Genomic DNA, 13,630 nt, shown 5'->3' with positions numbered 1-13,630 from the left:
TAGCTGGCGATGTCCGAGCACCGAGGAGTCCCCGATGTAGGTGGTGATGTCCGAGCACCAAGGAGTCCCCGACGTAACTAGCGATGTCTGAGCACCGAGGAGTCCCCGGCGTAGCTGACGACGTCCGAGTAGTGAGGAGTCCTCAGCGTAGCCGACAATGTCTGCGCACCGAGGAGAGGAGTCCCCAGCGTAGCTAGCGATGTCCGAGCACCGAGGAGTCTACGGCATAGCTGGCGATGTCCACGCATCGAGGAGTCCCTAACGTAGCTGGCGATGTCCGAACACCGAGGAGTTCCTAGCGTAGCTGGCGATGTCCGAGCGCCAAGGAGTCCTCGACGCCGCTGGTGATGTTCGAGCACCAAGGAGTCCCCTAAAAGGTCCTAATGGCTAGAGAGGGGATGAATAGCCTATTAAAAATTTCTACAACAATACTTAACAAACCGGTTAGACAATTATGAGACGAAGCGAGTGTTGCGTTAGCCTACTAAAAAGCAAGCCACCTACCACAATTTTAGTTTATGTAGTTTCTATCCATATAATAACTATGTCACTATACTAAGTTAGTGTGCTCTCAAAAGGCTAACTAAAGAGTCACACTAACTAAACTAACAAGCTCTCACAACTAGCTATACTAAAGAGCTTGACAACTAGTTTGTAGTAATGTAGAGAGTGACCAAGATAGTTATACCGCCCTGTCGAGGAGTGAACCAATCAATCACAAGGATGAATACTAATGAAAACCAACCACCTCGGAATCAAATGATGAACACAATGATTTTTTACCGAGGTTCACTTGCATGTCGGTAAGCTACTCCTCGTTGTGACGATTCACTCACTTGGAGGTTCACGGGCTAATTGGCATCATATGCCAAACCCTCAATAGGATGCCGCACAACCAACACAAGATGAGGATCACACAAGCCACGAGCAATCCACTAGAGTACCTTTTGGCTCTCTGTCGGAGAAAGGTCAAGAACCCCTCACAATCACCACGATCAAAGCCAGAGACAATCACCAATCTCCGCTCACCGATCCTCGCTGCTCCAAGCCGTCTAGGTGATGGCAACCACCAAGAGTAACAAGCGAATCCCACAGTGAAACACGAACACCAAGTGCCTCTAGATGCAAACACTCAAGCACTGCACTTGGATTCTCTCCCAATCTCACAAAGATGATGAATCAATGATGGAGATGGGTGGGAGGGCTTTGACTAAGCTCACAAGGTTGCTATATCAATGCAAATGGCCAAAGAGAGTAAGCTTGAGCCGGTCAAAGGGCTTAAATAGAAGCCCCCACAAAATAGAGCCGTTGTACCCCTTTACTGGACACAACATGGGGTGACCGGATGCTCCGGTCATATCGATCGGATGTTGAACCTCAGTGTCCGGTCACGCGATGCGTGCCACGTGTCCCCTCTCTTCAAATGTTGATCGTCCGATCTCAATGGTTAAGTGACGATCGGACGCGCTGCTGTGAAGTGACCGGACGTTGGACCTCAGCGTCTGGTCGTTTCCAGTAAGCATCTAGAGACGATTTTTCATGACCGAACGTGTCCGGTCATGCTCGACTGGACTCACCCTATGTCCGGTCACTTAGTGTTTCCCCTGTGCATGACCATGTTAGTGGGATCGGACGCAGCCAGCCAGTGTCCGGTCATTTTAGCACCAACGTCCGATCGACAACCAACGCTGCGCTTCTTCTGCTGCTACTAACCGAACGCGCCGGTCCTTCAGAGACCAACATCTGGTCACTTACAGTGACCACGTTCACCTGAGTTTAGGGTGCCGGTGGCACCGTCGGACTGTCTGCACTCTACGAGCGGACACTCCACCGGTGAAGTTTCTAACCCTTACTCAAATATGCCAACCACCAAGTGTATCACCTTGTGCACATGTGTTAGCATATTTTCACAAATATTTTTCAAGGGTGTTAGCACTCCACTATATCCTAAATGCATATGCAATGAGTTAGAGCATCTAGTGGCACTTTGATAACTGCATCTCGATATGAGTTTCACCCCTCTTAATAGTATGGCTATCGATCCTAAATATGATCACACTCACTAAGTGTCTCGATCAACAAAACAAAATAGCTCCTATTATTTATAGCTTTGCCTTGAGTCTTTTGTTTTTCTCTTTCTTCTTTTCAAGTCTAAGCACTTGATCATCACCATGGCATCACCATCATCATACCATGATCTTTATTTGCTTCGCCATTTGGAATGTGCTACCTATGTCATGATCACTTAATAAACTAGGTTAGCACTCAGGGTTTCATCAGTTCACCAAAACCAAACTAGATCTTTCATCCCTGGCATAGGTAGCGATGTTCGAGCACCGAGGAGTCCCCAGCGTAAGTGGCGATGTCCGAGCACCAAGGAATCCTCGGCGTAGCTGGTGATGTCCGAGCAGCGAGAAGTTCCCGACGATGCTGGCAAGGTTCGAGCACCGAGGAGTCCCTGGCATAGTTGGCGATGGTCGAGCACCGAGGAGTCCCCGGTGTAGCTGACGATGTCCGAGCACCGGCGTAGCTAGCGACGTCCGAGCATCAAGGAGTCTCCCGCGTAGCTGGCGATGTCCAGCATAGCTAGCGACGTCTGTGCGGTGAAGTGTGCCCACTTAGTCCTCAAGCACAAAGAATCCGAGCACCGAGGAGTAACCGACATATCTGGCGATGAAGCACGAGCGACGAACAGTCTGGTCAAATGATCAACGGTGAAGTGAGCATTGAGCAGAAGCGATCGACGAACAGTCCGATCAACTGGTCGGCGACGAAGTCGATGATCCTAGCGGTTCGATCAGTTGTTCGGTGGTGAAGTCCAAGCACCAAGTGATCCGATCACCTAGACGATGATCCTGCAATACAAATATGTAGAACGGGTAATACATGATGTACAAATATATGAACTCTAGAGAAAAATCAGCAATGACGATGAAATAGCGTAAGTAGCTCGACGATTAGTTGGTGTGAAGATGTATTTAATATAAACCGCCCGAATAGTTAGTGTGTAGCTAAGTCTCCAGCCCTAGCTAATCTGTTAACCATAGCGCGGAGCGCGAAGCCCGTGCACGCGTAGGAGGAACATGCGTCGCTAAGGAGCCGCTACTGACCACCCATAACACAGAGGGCAGATGCTCGTACACATATAGGGAGGAGCTGGAGACAAGGCCGTCTCTGAAGGCGTCCGAGCATCAACAGGACTGTTCGAGGGTTCAGAAAATTATTTGGAGAGCAAACATGGAGAAAACAGCTCGGAGAAAACATCATAACGATTAACGAAGATTGGAGAATATTTAGAAAAATATTAAAGCGTGACTTAGCTTTAGACAGAACGTCTGGTCGGCGGCGTATGGCGCTATCTGGTCGGCGAGAGGATGGACGTCTTCAACTTGGTCGGTGAATCTGCCCCTCAGGGCATGTTGGTAAGCGGCGATGGTGTTGGTGAACCCGAAGGATAGGGTCATAACCCCTGAAGTTTCCCGAGCAGCCTCTGATAGATCTAGATCAGAGGGTGGTCGACGCTGAACCAGAGTGTCTAGAGCTGATTCGGTGATGGAGAGGCAATCGACAAGCTTCAAACTGACCTGATAGATGAACTCGATCAAATTGTCGTTGTTGATCTGCCTCCTCTGGTAGCGAGGAAGCGGGCAACGAGTTACTGATGAAGACGACTTTGGAGGTGGTTCCGAGATCAGATTTGCGGTTACAGATGCGGGGATGATCGGCGTAGAAACGATCTGCGTCGGCTTGAGGAGCTCTTCGACTCTGTCAACGTTGATGATCTAGAAGATCAATCCGGCCGTGAAGATCTGGCCATATTGCGGGAGGGACGAAGAACCTGCGGAAAAGCCATCTTGTTTGATAAAGAAACAACACGCAAGTCCCTGTCTGGCGCGCCAACTGTTGACAGAATATCGTCGATAGTCCTCCTGGGAGTATCCCACGAAGGTAGATTGATCGATAGAGGAGCGTGAGATCAAAAAACAAGAAGACAACAAAAACACACGAGTTAGACATATTCAGACCATCAGTATAACGTAATACCCTACTTCTGTGATTTGTTGGTTTGTATTAGCTATCGTATGATATTATGTGACTGCGTATGTATGTATCTTGATGTAGCTTGTCCGCTAGAGGATCTTTACCTCTCCTTATATATAGTCTGGTGGGATAGGATTAAAAAAATATCCTATTTAATACTATATAATATTCTACGGTGCATACCGAGTAATGCTGTATATGTCTTAATTTTATGGGCTGAGCCACCACAGATGATACGGCTCATATCTACCACAGATGATACGGCTCATATCTTCTCGTATGGATATCGGGGCCATACCCCCACAAGTACTACCACGCGACGCGTCCGTGCAACAGCAGCGGTCGTGCCCGGCGGTGCTGTCGGCCGGGGAACATCGCGCTCTGGGCCGGCCTAGCCCGCCTGCTAGTGCTAGGTCGCACTGCACGAGGCTTCGACGCGTAAGCTGGGCTGTGTTAGTTTCAGCAACAGATTTCGGCCCATTTTCTGGGACAAAACAGTTCCTCCTTCCTCGTTGGGGACAGACAGTCGACAGAGAGAGGGGGATGCTGCGGGTCTCGGAGGACGGAGGACGGCGCCGGGCGGCCCGCGCCGCCGGGTACGGCGACCTCGGCCGCGCCCTCCTCGACTTGCAGGCCGCCGCAGACCAGGTCTTCGATACCGTCTCCAAGCGTGTACGTGCCACCATGAGATTCCTCCCCTTGTCGCTCGAACCCAGACCCCACCTTCCTCGCTCCGTGCGCTGAGGAAGTTCTCGATTCTCCTAACATTTGATTGTGCCTGTGCTCTTCTCAGACTGTCGAGGAGCGCGACAAGCTGTCGGCCATTTCGATGCGAATCAAAGCGGCCAAGGTAAGCTATCTACTGAGATTGCTTTGTGCTAGCGGCTTACTCGTACTACTCGAGCTGCCGAATTTACCCTGATCAGCACAACGTCTTAAAACGCTCAGTGAGGAAGTGGTGAGGTTAAGTTAGTATGCTTTATTCAGTACCTGCGAGTCATGTGAACTTCCCTATGTAATCAAATGGATTTTGCTGCACATCTCACCCGCCCGACCTGGCTGGATAACCCATTGGGAACTACAAAAGTAGGTCTATTATTTATTTATCTGTAGCATATTATATCCCATTTCGATTTTGAAATCCTATTTGGTGTGATTTAGGCCTGTAGACTTCTTCCTTTCTGTAGTTCATTCATGTATTGGAAGTCATAGTAGATAGATCGGTAGCATGTCCTGTAATTGAGAGTGTTTCCGTTTTCATTCATCTTTTGAATTTGTGTGAGCTTCAATTGGTTCACAGGTTGCACCATTTTGCTTTCTTGAATATGTCTAGGCTAAGATCAAAGCATTGTCTCAGTCTGAGGACCCACTCACTATTGTTTCACCAGCCCGCCATCCTTCTAGTTCTACTAAACAAGAGGACTACAGGCCACTCTTTCATGACAAACATGGTTCGCCTATAGCTACCATTGCTGTCAATGGAGGATTCAACAGAGTATGTAACGGTGTACCTACTTGCAGAGTCTATAGTCATTTGACTTTGAACTAAATGTGCTCAGCTTTTCTGACAGACATGCCCTTTGGCAGGAATATGGGCTAGAAGGCACCCTTGAGCTATTCCAGTTTTTCTCTGAGGAGAACTGTGATTATCCTTCTCCTTCAAAAGTTAGTGGCCTAAAGCTTGCATTGTCCTTTGATAGTTTTCTGGCTGGACTTCATGTCATTAACGTATTTTGGCAACCCTTTTCTGTGCTTATACTGCTGGACATAAACTATTTTTGTTACATCCAGCAGTTTAGTTCTATTGCAAGCTTGGATATAACATATTATGATTAAGCACGCATCTATATTTGTGCATGTATCTGCACTCATATGTGCTTTTTCTTAATTTTGTCAGATTCTAACCATGGCTTCTGTTGCTCCCTCAGGCTACAGATAACTTTCCCGAAAACAAAGATGGCACATATTTGGAGAATCTTTTACGGACAGCAAAGTAAGTCATTCGATTTGTGCATAACAATTGCTGACCATAATTTGTATTGATTTGTTCACAACTAGATAATGTGCTGCTTGTGTATCAACCACCACCACCACAAACCTATGTATATTTTTCCTGCAGATCTATGTGATCAAGTATGTGGATAGCCTTTTAAGTTGTTGGGCATTGCCCTATTTGAGAAATTGAGAGGCAGATATGCTAGGAGAACTTTTTGCAGGAGCACTGCCTTGTTGATTCAAAGTGACAAATCTTTCATGTATACTTCATGATCATAAATACAGTTTTCTGCTAGATGGAATAGTAAACGATATTGTTGACAGTGGTGCTCTAGTGCTCTCTGCTTTAATAGGAAGCACAAGAAGAATGCTACCAAGCACTACATACATCATGTTGAAAATATAAACATTTATGAATTCGTCTAGATATTCATGGATTCTTTTTTCATTTCGAACCTATAGGTTGTAATTAACTTTGTTGTGCTAACATTTTGATATGTTCTAGGTAAGTACCTTATAAATTAATTAGAAAGGATCCATTAATAAATATACTTGAATTTCAGCAATATTCTAGCAGACATAGGTTACATGTGTAAGTGTGTAACCTCAATCAGAATATATGAAAGCATGTAGAGTGCCGATTGTTGCTACCATTGGTTTTATTTGTCTTGGTAACAAGTTTTTACATCTGTGGAACTGATCTAGAATACTGGATTGAGACATTTGCTTTTCATGGATCCGATGTTAGTTGAAAAAGGACTTGACGTTTTTTATTTATTTATCCATGGGCCATAGGCTCATACAACGGTGAGTGAGGCAAAGGGCCGGGTCTATGAGGACCTTTACCGACGTTTGAGTACGAAGGAAGGAGAGAAGGACATTTATAGGATGGCTAGGGCTCGTGATAGGAAGACAAGGGACTTCAACCAAGTCAAGTACATATAGGATGAGAGGGAGCAGCTCTTGGTGAAGGAGGATGAAACCAGACATAGATGCCAAGAGTATTTTGATAAATTGTTCAATGGTGAGAACGAGAACACCACCGTTCAGCTGGACGACTCGTTTGATGACACTAACAGGCGCTTTGTGCGGGGGATTTAAGAATCGGAGGTCAGAGAAGCCTTGAAAAGGATGAAAGGGGGCAAAGCGGTGAGCCCTGATGGTATCCCAATCAAGGTGTGGAGATGTCTCGGGGATATAGCTATAGTATGGCTAACCAAGATGTTCAACAATATTTTCGATCGAACAAGATGCCTGAGGAGTGGAGAAGAACCATATTGGTACCAATCTTACAAGAACAAGGGTGATATTCAAAGTTGTACTAATTATCGGGAAATTAAGTTGATGAGCCACACTATGAAGTTATGGGAGAGAGTCATTGAATAGCGCCTGCGAGGAACGACGCAGATATCAACAAGCCAATTTGGTTTCATGCCCGGAAGATCAACCACAGAAGCAATCTTCTTAATAAGACATGTTATGGAACGGTTTAGAGAGCAGAAGAAGGACCTCCACTTGGTTTTCATTGACTTGGAGAAGGCTTATGACAAGATACCAAGAAATGCTATGTGGTGGTCTTTGGACAAACATAAAGTCCCATCAAAGTACGTGACCCTCATAAAGGACATGTACAATAATGTTGTGACTAGTGTTCGAACAAACGATGGTAACGCAGATTATTTCCCAATTAAAATTGGATTTCATCAAGGGCCAGCCTTAAGCTCGTATCTCTTTGCCTTGGTAATGGATGAGGTTACCAGGAACATACAAGGGGATATCCCTTGGTGTATGTTGTTCGCTGATGATGTAATGTTAGTGGACGAAAGCCAGGCGGGAGTAAATAGGAAACTAGAGTTATGGCGGTAGACCCTTGAGTCTAAAGGTTTTAGATTGAGCAGAACTAAAACTGAATACATGAGATGCGACTTTGGCGGAGTTGTACAGAGGAGGGAGATGTGAGTTTAGAAGGTCAAGTAGTGCCTAAGAAACATACCTTTCGGTATCTGATATCGATGCTACAGAGGAATGGAGATATTGATGCGGACGTTAGCCATAGAATTAAAGCAGGGTGGATCACGTGGCGACAAGCTTCTGGAATTCTCTGTGACAAGAGGGTACCACAAAAGCTAAAATGCAAGTTCTATAGAATGGTGATTAAACCGGCTATGTTGTATGGAGCAGAATGTTGGCCTACAAAGATTCGACATGTTCAACAACTGAGTGTTGCAGAAATGCGTATGTTGCGATGGATTTGCGGTCACACAAGAATGGACCGAGTTCGGAACGATTATATACGTGATCGTCTAGAGGTAGCACCAATTGAAGAGCAACTTGTCCAACATCGGTTGAGGTGGTTTGACCATGTTCAAAGGAGACCTCCAGAGACACCAGTGCATTGTAGAGTCCTAAGCCAAGCTAATAATACGAGGAGAGGTAGAGGAAGACCGAAATTGACATGGGGGGAGGCAATAAAAAGAGATTTGAAAGCTTGGGATATACCTAGAGATCTATGTTTGAATAGGAGTACTTGAAAAGCAGCTATTGAAGCGCCTGAACCCTGAACCGTGATTTGGGGCTCTCGGTGGGTTTCAACTCTAGCCTACCCCAACTTGCTTGGGACTGATCAAGTTGTTATTGATAGGCTCATACAGCTGCCCATTTAGCATCACATTGAAGATCAAGTTCAGATTAAGACATGCTGGATTTCACTTCCTCTGATTTGATGCTGGTTAAAAAGGGATTGGAAGGGATATAATTAACTACCAATTTGACCACCTGCTCAAAATTGGCATTGATGATCCACATATTTTCGATGAAATAGTTCATTCTTTCTGTTGTTCTTTGATATCATGCATTTTCATTAATCTGAGATAGTACTTATGCTTGTACAATTATGCTGGCTAACTTATTTTCTTGATTGATAGCCATCCAGCTCCGGGAAACCATTTGGCATCTGACACCAAGAGTGACGAATTGCCACCTCCACCACCAAGTCTACTACCAAAACACCTTGTAAGAATTTCAGATTGAATACTCGTTTGGTAACATATGTGTAGTGAGGCCTCTTGAGTATTTGACCATAGTACTGAGAGTAGAGCTACAAGAAAAGGGAAGCATAAAATGCGCTTGACTTAGAATAGTTCCCTAAGCATTGCCTGGTCCAAATTTTGCAGCAGAACTATATGTTCGTAGATCCCTTATTCAGACCGAAGGCATTGCCCTTGTTTTTTTATAGAATGTATAACTCTGCCTCCATAATGTAAGTTCCTATCTGCTTGTGCTTGTTTGTGCTTTGGCAGAACTGGCTGGGTTTTCCAGTTTGTACCACAACATCAGATCATAACATCTGACACGACCTCTAGCCAAACTAACTCTAATCCACCAGCAAGACTAGTCCAGATAAACAACTCTTTGTTCCAGGACTTAAAACAGTGTACAATATAGTTCAAGCTTAACAGAAGCAAAAGCAAACAACATCCTTATTGCACCAGAACAGTTTTTGACTAAGACATATCCTCCTATTACAAAATCATCCAATCCCAGCAAGGCAAGGACTCAATTTGTCAACGTGGATAACTTGCCTTCACCTGTTCTGCAGTTCTTCATGTCATACATGAACACTGGAATCCGAATACCACTGCTTACTGGGAAGACAGATTGCAATGAGTTAGACAAAACACCTAGCACATGCACCCAATAAAAAAATACGGCAATATCTTTGTATTGTGATCCTTATTATAAAAAGCTAAATGAGCAATTGCTTTAGATTGGAAGGAAAATAATCCCACTTTAGAGTATTTCTAAGCAAGCCCCAATAAAATTTGGCTAATTGGCAGAGAAACATTATATGGTAAGCAGTTTCCATCATATTTTACAGTATTTGCAATGGTCAGTTCTGGGCCAGTTTTCTTCAGCAATTGGTCAGCAGATTGGATCCAGTCCTTATGTAATTGCCACAGGAAAATCTAAATTTTCAGAGGTGGTTTAGAATACTCTTACCATTTTCTCACCTCCAACCGCTGGGAAAGTTACATGTTTATCCAAGGAAGGTGTAGCAAAAATTCCTTATTCCTCCAAAGCCCATCCTACAGTATCTTCATCCAACTGAGCCAAAGGCCGCAAATTTACAAGTTCCTTCCATTCTTGAAGTTAATGGGGATAAGGATCTCTTCTAAAAGATTAATTCTAACCCCCTCTAAAGTTTACCATTAGCTATATTTGCTGATTCAATTCAAAGGTTGACGAGCTTAAAGAATGGTACCCTGAAAAGGTACAAGTACCCTGATAAAAGAAAATTCAACATTGCCTACAATATACATTCCCCCCCCCCCCCCCCCCCCCCCCCCCCCCCCCCCCCCCTCTTCTCTCCCTGGATCAGTAACTCTTGATCGATTGTAACCCTTCCAAAGTTGAGAACTATTTGGAGTTGAGTTCCTCCACCTTTTGTTTTCCTTGTTGAAATAGGAAACAGTCCATTTCTCTATTAACTGTCTTACTTGCTTATTGCCTTAACACATTCTGCTACAATTTTGTAGAGGCCTCGAGAATCAGATGATGTTGCAGTGGAATCAGATGTGAATCCAGCTAATACTTAAGTTTCCATCATCAGAGGACTAAATTATTACATTTTATTTTGGAAGGACCTACGATTATAGTGCCGGTGATAACTTGACTCTTGAGTATCACTATATTTTGTAGTATTAGTTGGTTCCTTAAGGTTTCTTTCAAAATTTAGTTGCAAAGAGACCGCACTTGTAGGTGTGCTGAAAGACATGCCTCTGACATCTGCGCTGTTTGCTCTATCTGAAAGCACGAGATGTTACTCTTCTGCAACTTGTTGATTGCAAATGCATAATTCTGTGACACTGACAGGTACCATTGGTCCATTGCTAGCTACTTCCAGGTATTTTCTGTCATCCTGTTTGAATAAGAAACGCGCATTGTCCAGGACCTGCATCAGGCATGAATTTACATTGCAGCAAAAATTGACAAGGACAGCACGTTCTGAGGCTGAGCTGGTTTTGGCTCATAAGCTGAAGTTGGAAATGGAGTGGAAGTACAGCCAGACGTGTTGTTGACTTGAGTTGTTAGGATTTCTTGGAAGTTCCCTACGGCTGATTTGTGGTCGTACGTAAACGTAAGCCATGACAGAGTATCTCAGCACAGGAGTGTGCTCGCTCTGTTGGAGACTAAGAACTTCGACTCCAAATCCAATGGAAATTGCACTCCGCATTTCCTGCGCACTTCCTGCTGCGATCGCATGCGCGTGTGTGGCCTGGGCGGCGAGACGGTAAACTGTTTACTTGTTGATCATCTTTTTTTTCTTCTAAAAAAATCTTAGATACTTCAATGTATATAACACTAATGAAGTATGTTCAATAAAGAATCATATATATGAAAACTTGATATATCTAAAAATCTTTTTGCAGAAAAAACGTATAGCCAAAATTGCTACAGTAAAATTCGGTGACAAGTAAACGAAAACGGAGGTAGTAGCAGCATAGTGCTCGCTCCTTCAGAATCATCTGAGACTGAGAGTGAGTGTGTGACCCGGGCAGAGGGGCAGAGTTCAGAAGTTCTAGCTCGGCTAGAGTGCGCGAACAAATGGAGCTCTCTGTCTGCAAGGCGCTGGTGCTCACGGCCCTCGTCGTCTCCTCGTCACGCCTTCTGCACTGGCCGATCGGATGCTCCGCGGGAAGCTCGGCAGGGTCCCCGGGACAACTGGCGCTTCCTCCCCCGGACGCGGGAGACGGAGGAGAAGGCAAGCAGCCTGGCCAGGAGCTCCCGTTTCTGGGCCGGGGCGTGCGCGCGTGCTTCCCAGCAGGTGCGGTGGGGAGATTCCACCAAGCGATGCTGGTGGTATCGCTAGCTCGCGGCGGAGGCAGGATGGCTGTCGGGCGCTGGCGTTCGAGTCGCGGGCGCGTGTGACGGTGTTAGCAACTGTGCGCCGCGGGTCGCTGGGCGTGGCTGAGACGGAGGCTTGTTTCTCAAACTCCGTCCCCTGCCCGAGCTGGCGGACCGTCGAAGCTTGCAAGATGCCGGCAGAGTCGCGTACCGCTGCCTGCTGCCAAAGTCGTAGACATATATGCAAATCTTTGTATTATGTGTAGGGAGCTGTATGATTCAGCGACTAAAATTTAGGAGGTATGTCGAAATAATGTTGCATGGGGTGTTCAGATACTAATGAAAAAATAAATTACATAATCCGTCAGTACTCTATGAGACGAATTTTTTAAGCCTAATTAATCCGTCATTAGCATGTGTTTACTGTAGCAAAACATTGGCAAATCATGGGCTGATTAGGTTTAAAAGATTCGTTTCGCAAATTAGTCACAAACTATGTATTTAGTTTCGTAATTAGTCTATATTTAATACTCTATGCATGCGTCTAAACATTCAATGGGACCACGATTAAAATTTAGAAGGGGTAACCAAGCACCCCCTAATTCCAATCTCAATGGGATGTTGTAGGGGTTTTAAGGACATTAAATTGGAGTGACATGTCAGAAAAACTATTGTTTTGCGTGTATCGACTAGGGTTGTTTGGTTCTCAACCACATCAGACGTTTAGACATTAATTTAGAATATTAAAGATAGATTAATTATAAAATTAATTGTATATGTTGAGACTAATTTACGAGACAAATCTATTAAGCCTAATTAATCTATGATTTGACAATGTGGTGCTACAGTAAACATTGCTAATTATAGATTAATTAGGTTTAATAAATTTGTCTCACGAATTAGTCACAGCTTCCGTAATTAGTTTTATAATTAGTATCAAATACCCGAGGTAACACCCAATATGATATCCGATGTGATATATCCTAAACTTTAGTCCTGGATACAAAGACTTTCCCTTCTAAAGTTTAGTCTCTGTCCCATTAGATATTTGACACTAATTTAGAGTATTAAACATAGATTAATTATAAAACTAATTTCACATATTAATACTAATTTGCAAGACGAATCTACTAAGTCTAATTAGTCTATAATTTGATAATGTGGTACTATAGTCGGCCTGTTCGTTTGTTGGTTTCAGCCAGCCCAAACCAGCCAGTCAACAGTGTTTTTCTCTCACAATAAACCAGCACCAGCCAGTCCAAACCAGCCCAGAAACCAACTAGCGAACAGATCGAGTAAATACATGCTAATAATAAATTAATTAGGCTTAATAGATTTATCTCGAGAATCAATCATGACTTATATAATTAGTTTTATAATTAATTTCTGACCACCTACCGTCACATCCGATGTACTAGTCCCTGAATCGAACACCCCTAGAGTTTATGGGCACAAAACGATCCAGCATTGTTTCCCAAGTCTCGGAAAACGGACGAAACCTGCACTGGGCCGGTTCCTCTCGTTTCATCCGATCAGTTGTGGCTAGTTGCGGCAACGAACTCGCGCGCTTGCCGTCCCGTAGACTCGGCGAAAAATCGATCCATCTCCGGAGGCACGAACTCCTCGCGCGCTCGTCGCCCCGTAGGCAAGCTTTGTCCGGCGGCGGAGGACACCTCACCGGACACCGGCAGCCGGAGCTGCTCCGCTCGGCGTCCAGTCGCACGCGCCTAGCAGTGCTTCGGCCTCCCTC

General features: G+C 44.8%; 1 protein-coding gene across 3 annotated transcripts; it reads left to right on the top strand.

Moving 5' to 3' along the window:
• Positions 1-4,548: 4,548 nt before the first annotated feature.
• On the top strand, positions 4,549-12,161 carry LOC136474624 (uncharacterized). Of its 3 annotated transcripts, XR_010762973.1 has the most exons (9): positions 4,549-4,713; positions 4,835-4,891; positions 5,375-5,536; positions 5,629-5,706; positions 5,970-6,034; positions 8,961-9,048; positions 10,572-10,696; positions 10,930-11,326; positions 11,466-12,161. XR_010762973.1 is itself a non-coding variant. In XM_066472185.1 (7 exons), exons 1-7 carry the CDS (start codon positions 4,585-4,587, stop codon positions 10,629-10,631), a joined length of 639 nt encoding a protein of 212 aa, XP_066328282.1. In that variant the 5' UTR covers positions 4,549-4,584; the 3' UTR covers positions 10,632-10,906. The 3 variants fall into 3 exon arrangements, 1 of the variants encoding a protein (XP_066328282.1); XR_010762974.1 differs by lacking the exons at positions 10,930-11,326; positions 11,466-12,161 and adding an exon at positions 10,909-10,928; XM_066472185.1 differs by lacking the exons at positions 10,930-11,326; positions 11,466-12,161 and having other exon boundaries at positions 10,572-10,906.
• The last annotated feature ends 1,469 nt before the right edge of the window (positions 12,162-13,630 follow it).

The sequence above is a fragment of the Miscanthus floridulus genome, chromosome 1 (genome assembly GCF_019320115.1).
Source record: "Miscanthus floridulus cultivar M001 chromosome 1, ASM1932011v1, whole genome shotgun sequence".
Classification (NCBI taxonomy): domain Eukaryota; kingdom Viridiplantae; phylum Streptophyta; class Magnoliopsida; order Poales; family Poaceae; genus Miscanthus; species Miscanthus floridulus.
This window is presented reverse-complemented; position numbering and strand designations above follow the sequence as displayed.

Excerpts from the sequence above, each read along its gene's own strand:
- LOC136474624 (XM_066472185.1), top strand. The coding sequence starts at position 4,585 with ATGCTGCGGGTCTCGGAGGACGGAGGACGGCGCCGGGCGGCCCGCGCC. Across the intron at positions 5,537-5,628 it reads TCAATGGAGGATTCAACAGA|GAATATGGGCTAGAAGGCAC; the intron begins GTATGTAACGGT and ends GCCCTTTGGCAG. Across the intron at positions 9,049-10,571 it reads GTCTACTACCAAAACACCTT|AGGCCTCGAGAATCAGATGA; the intron begins GTAAGAATTTCA and ends ACAATTTTGTAG.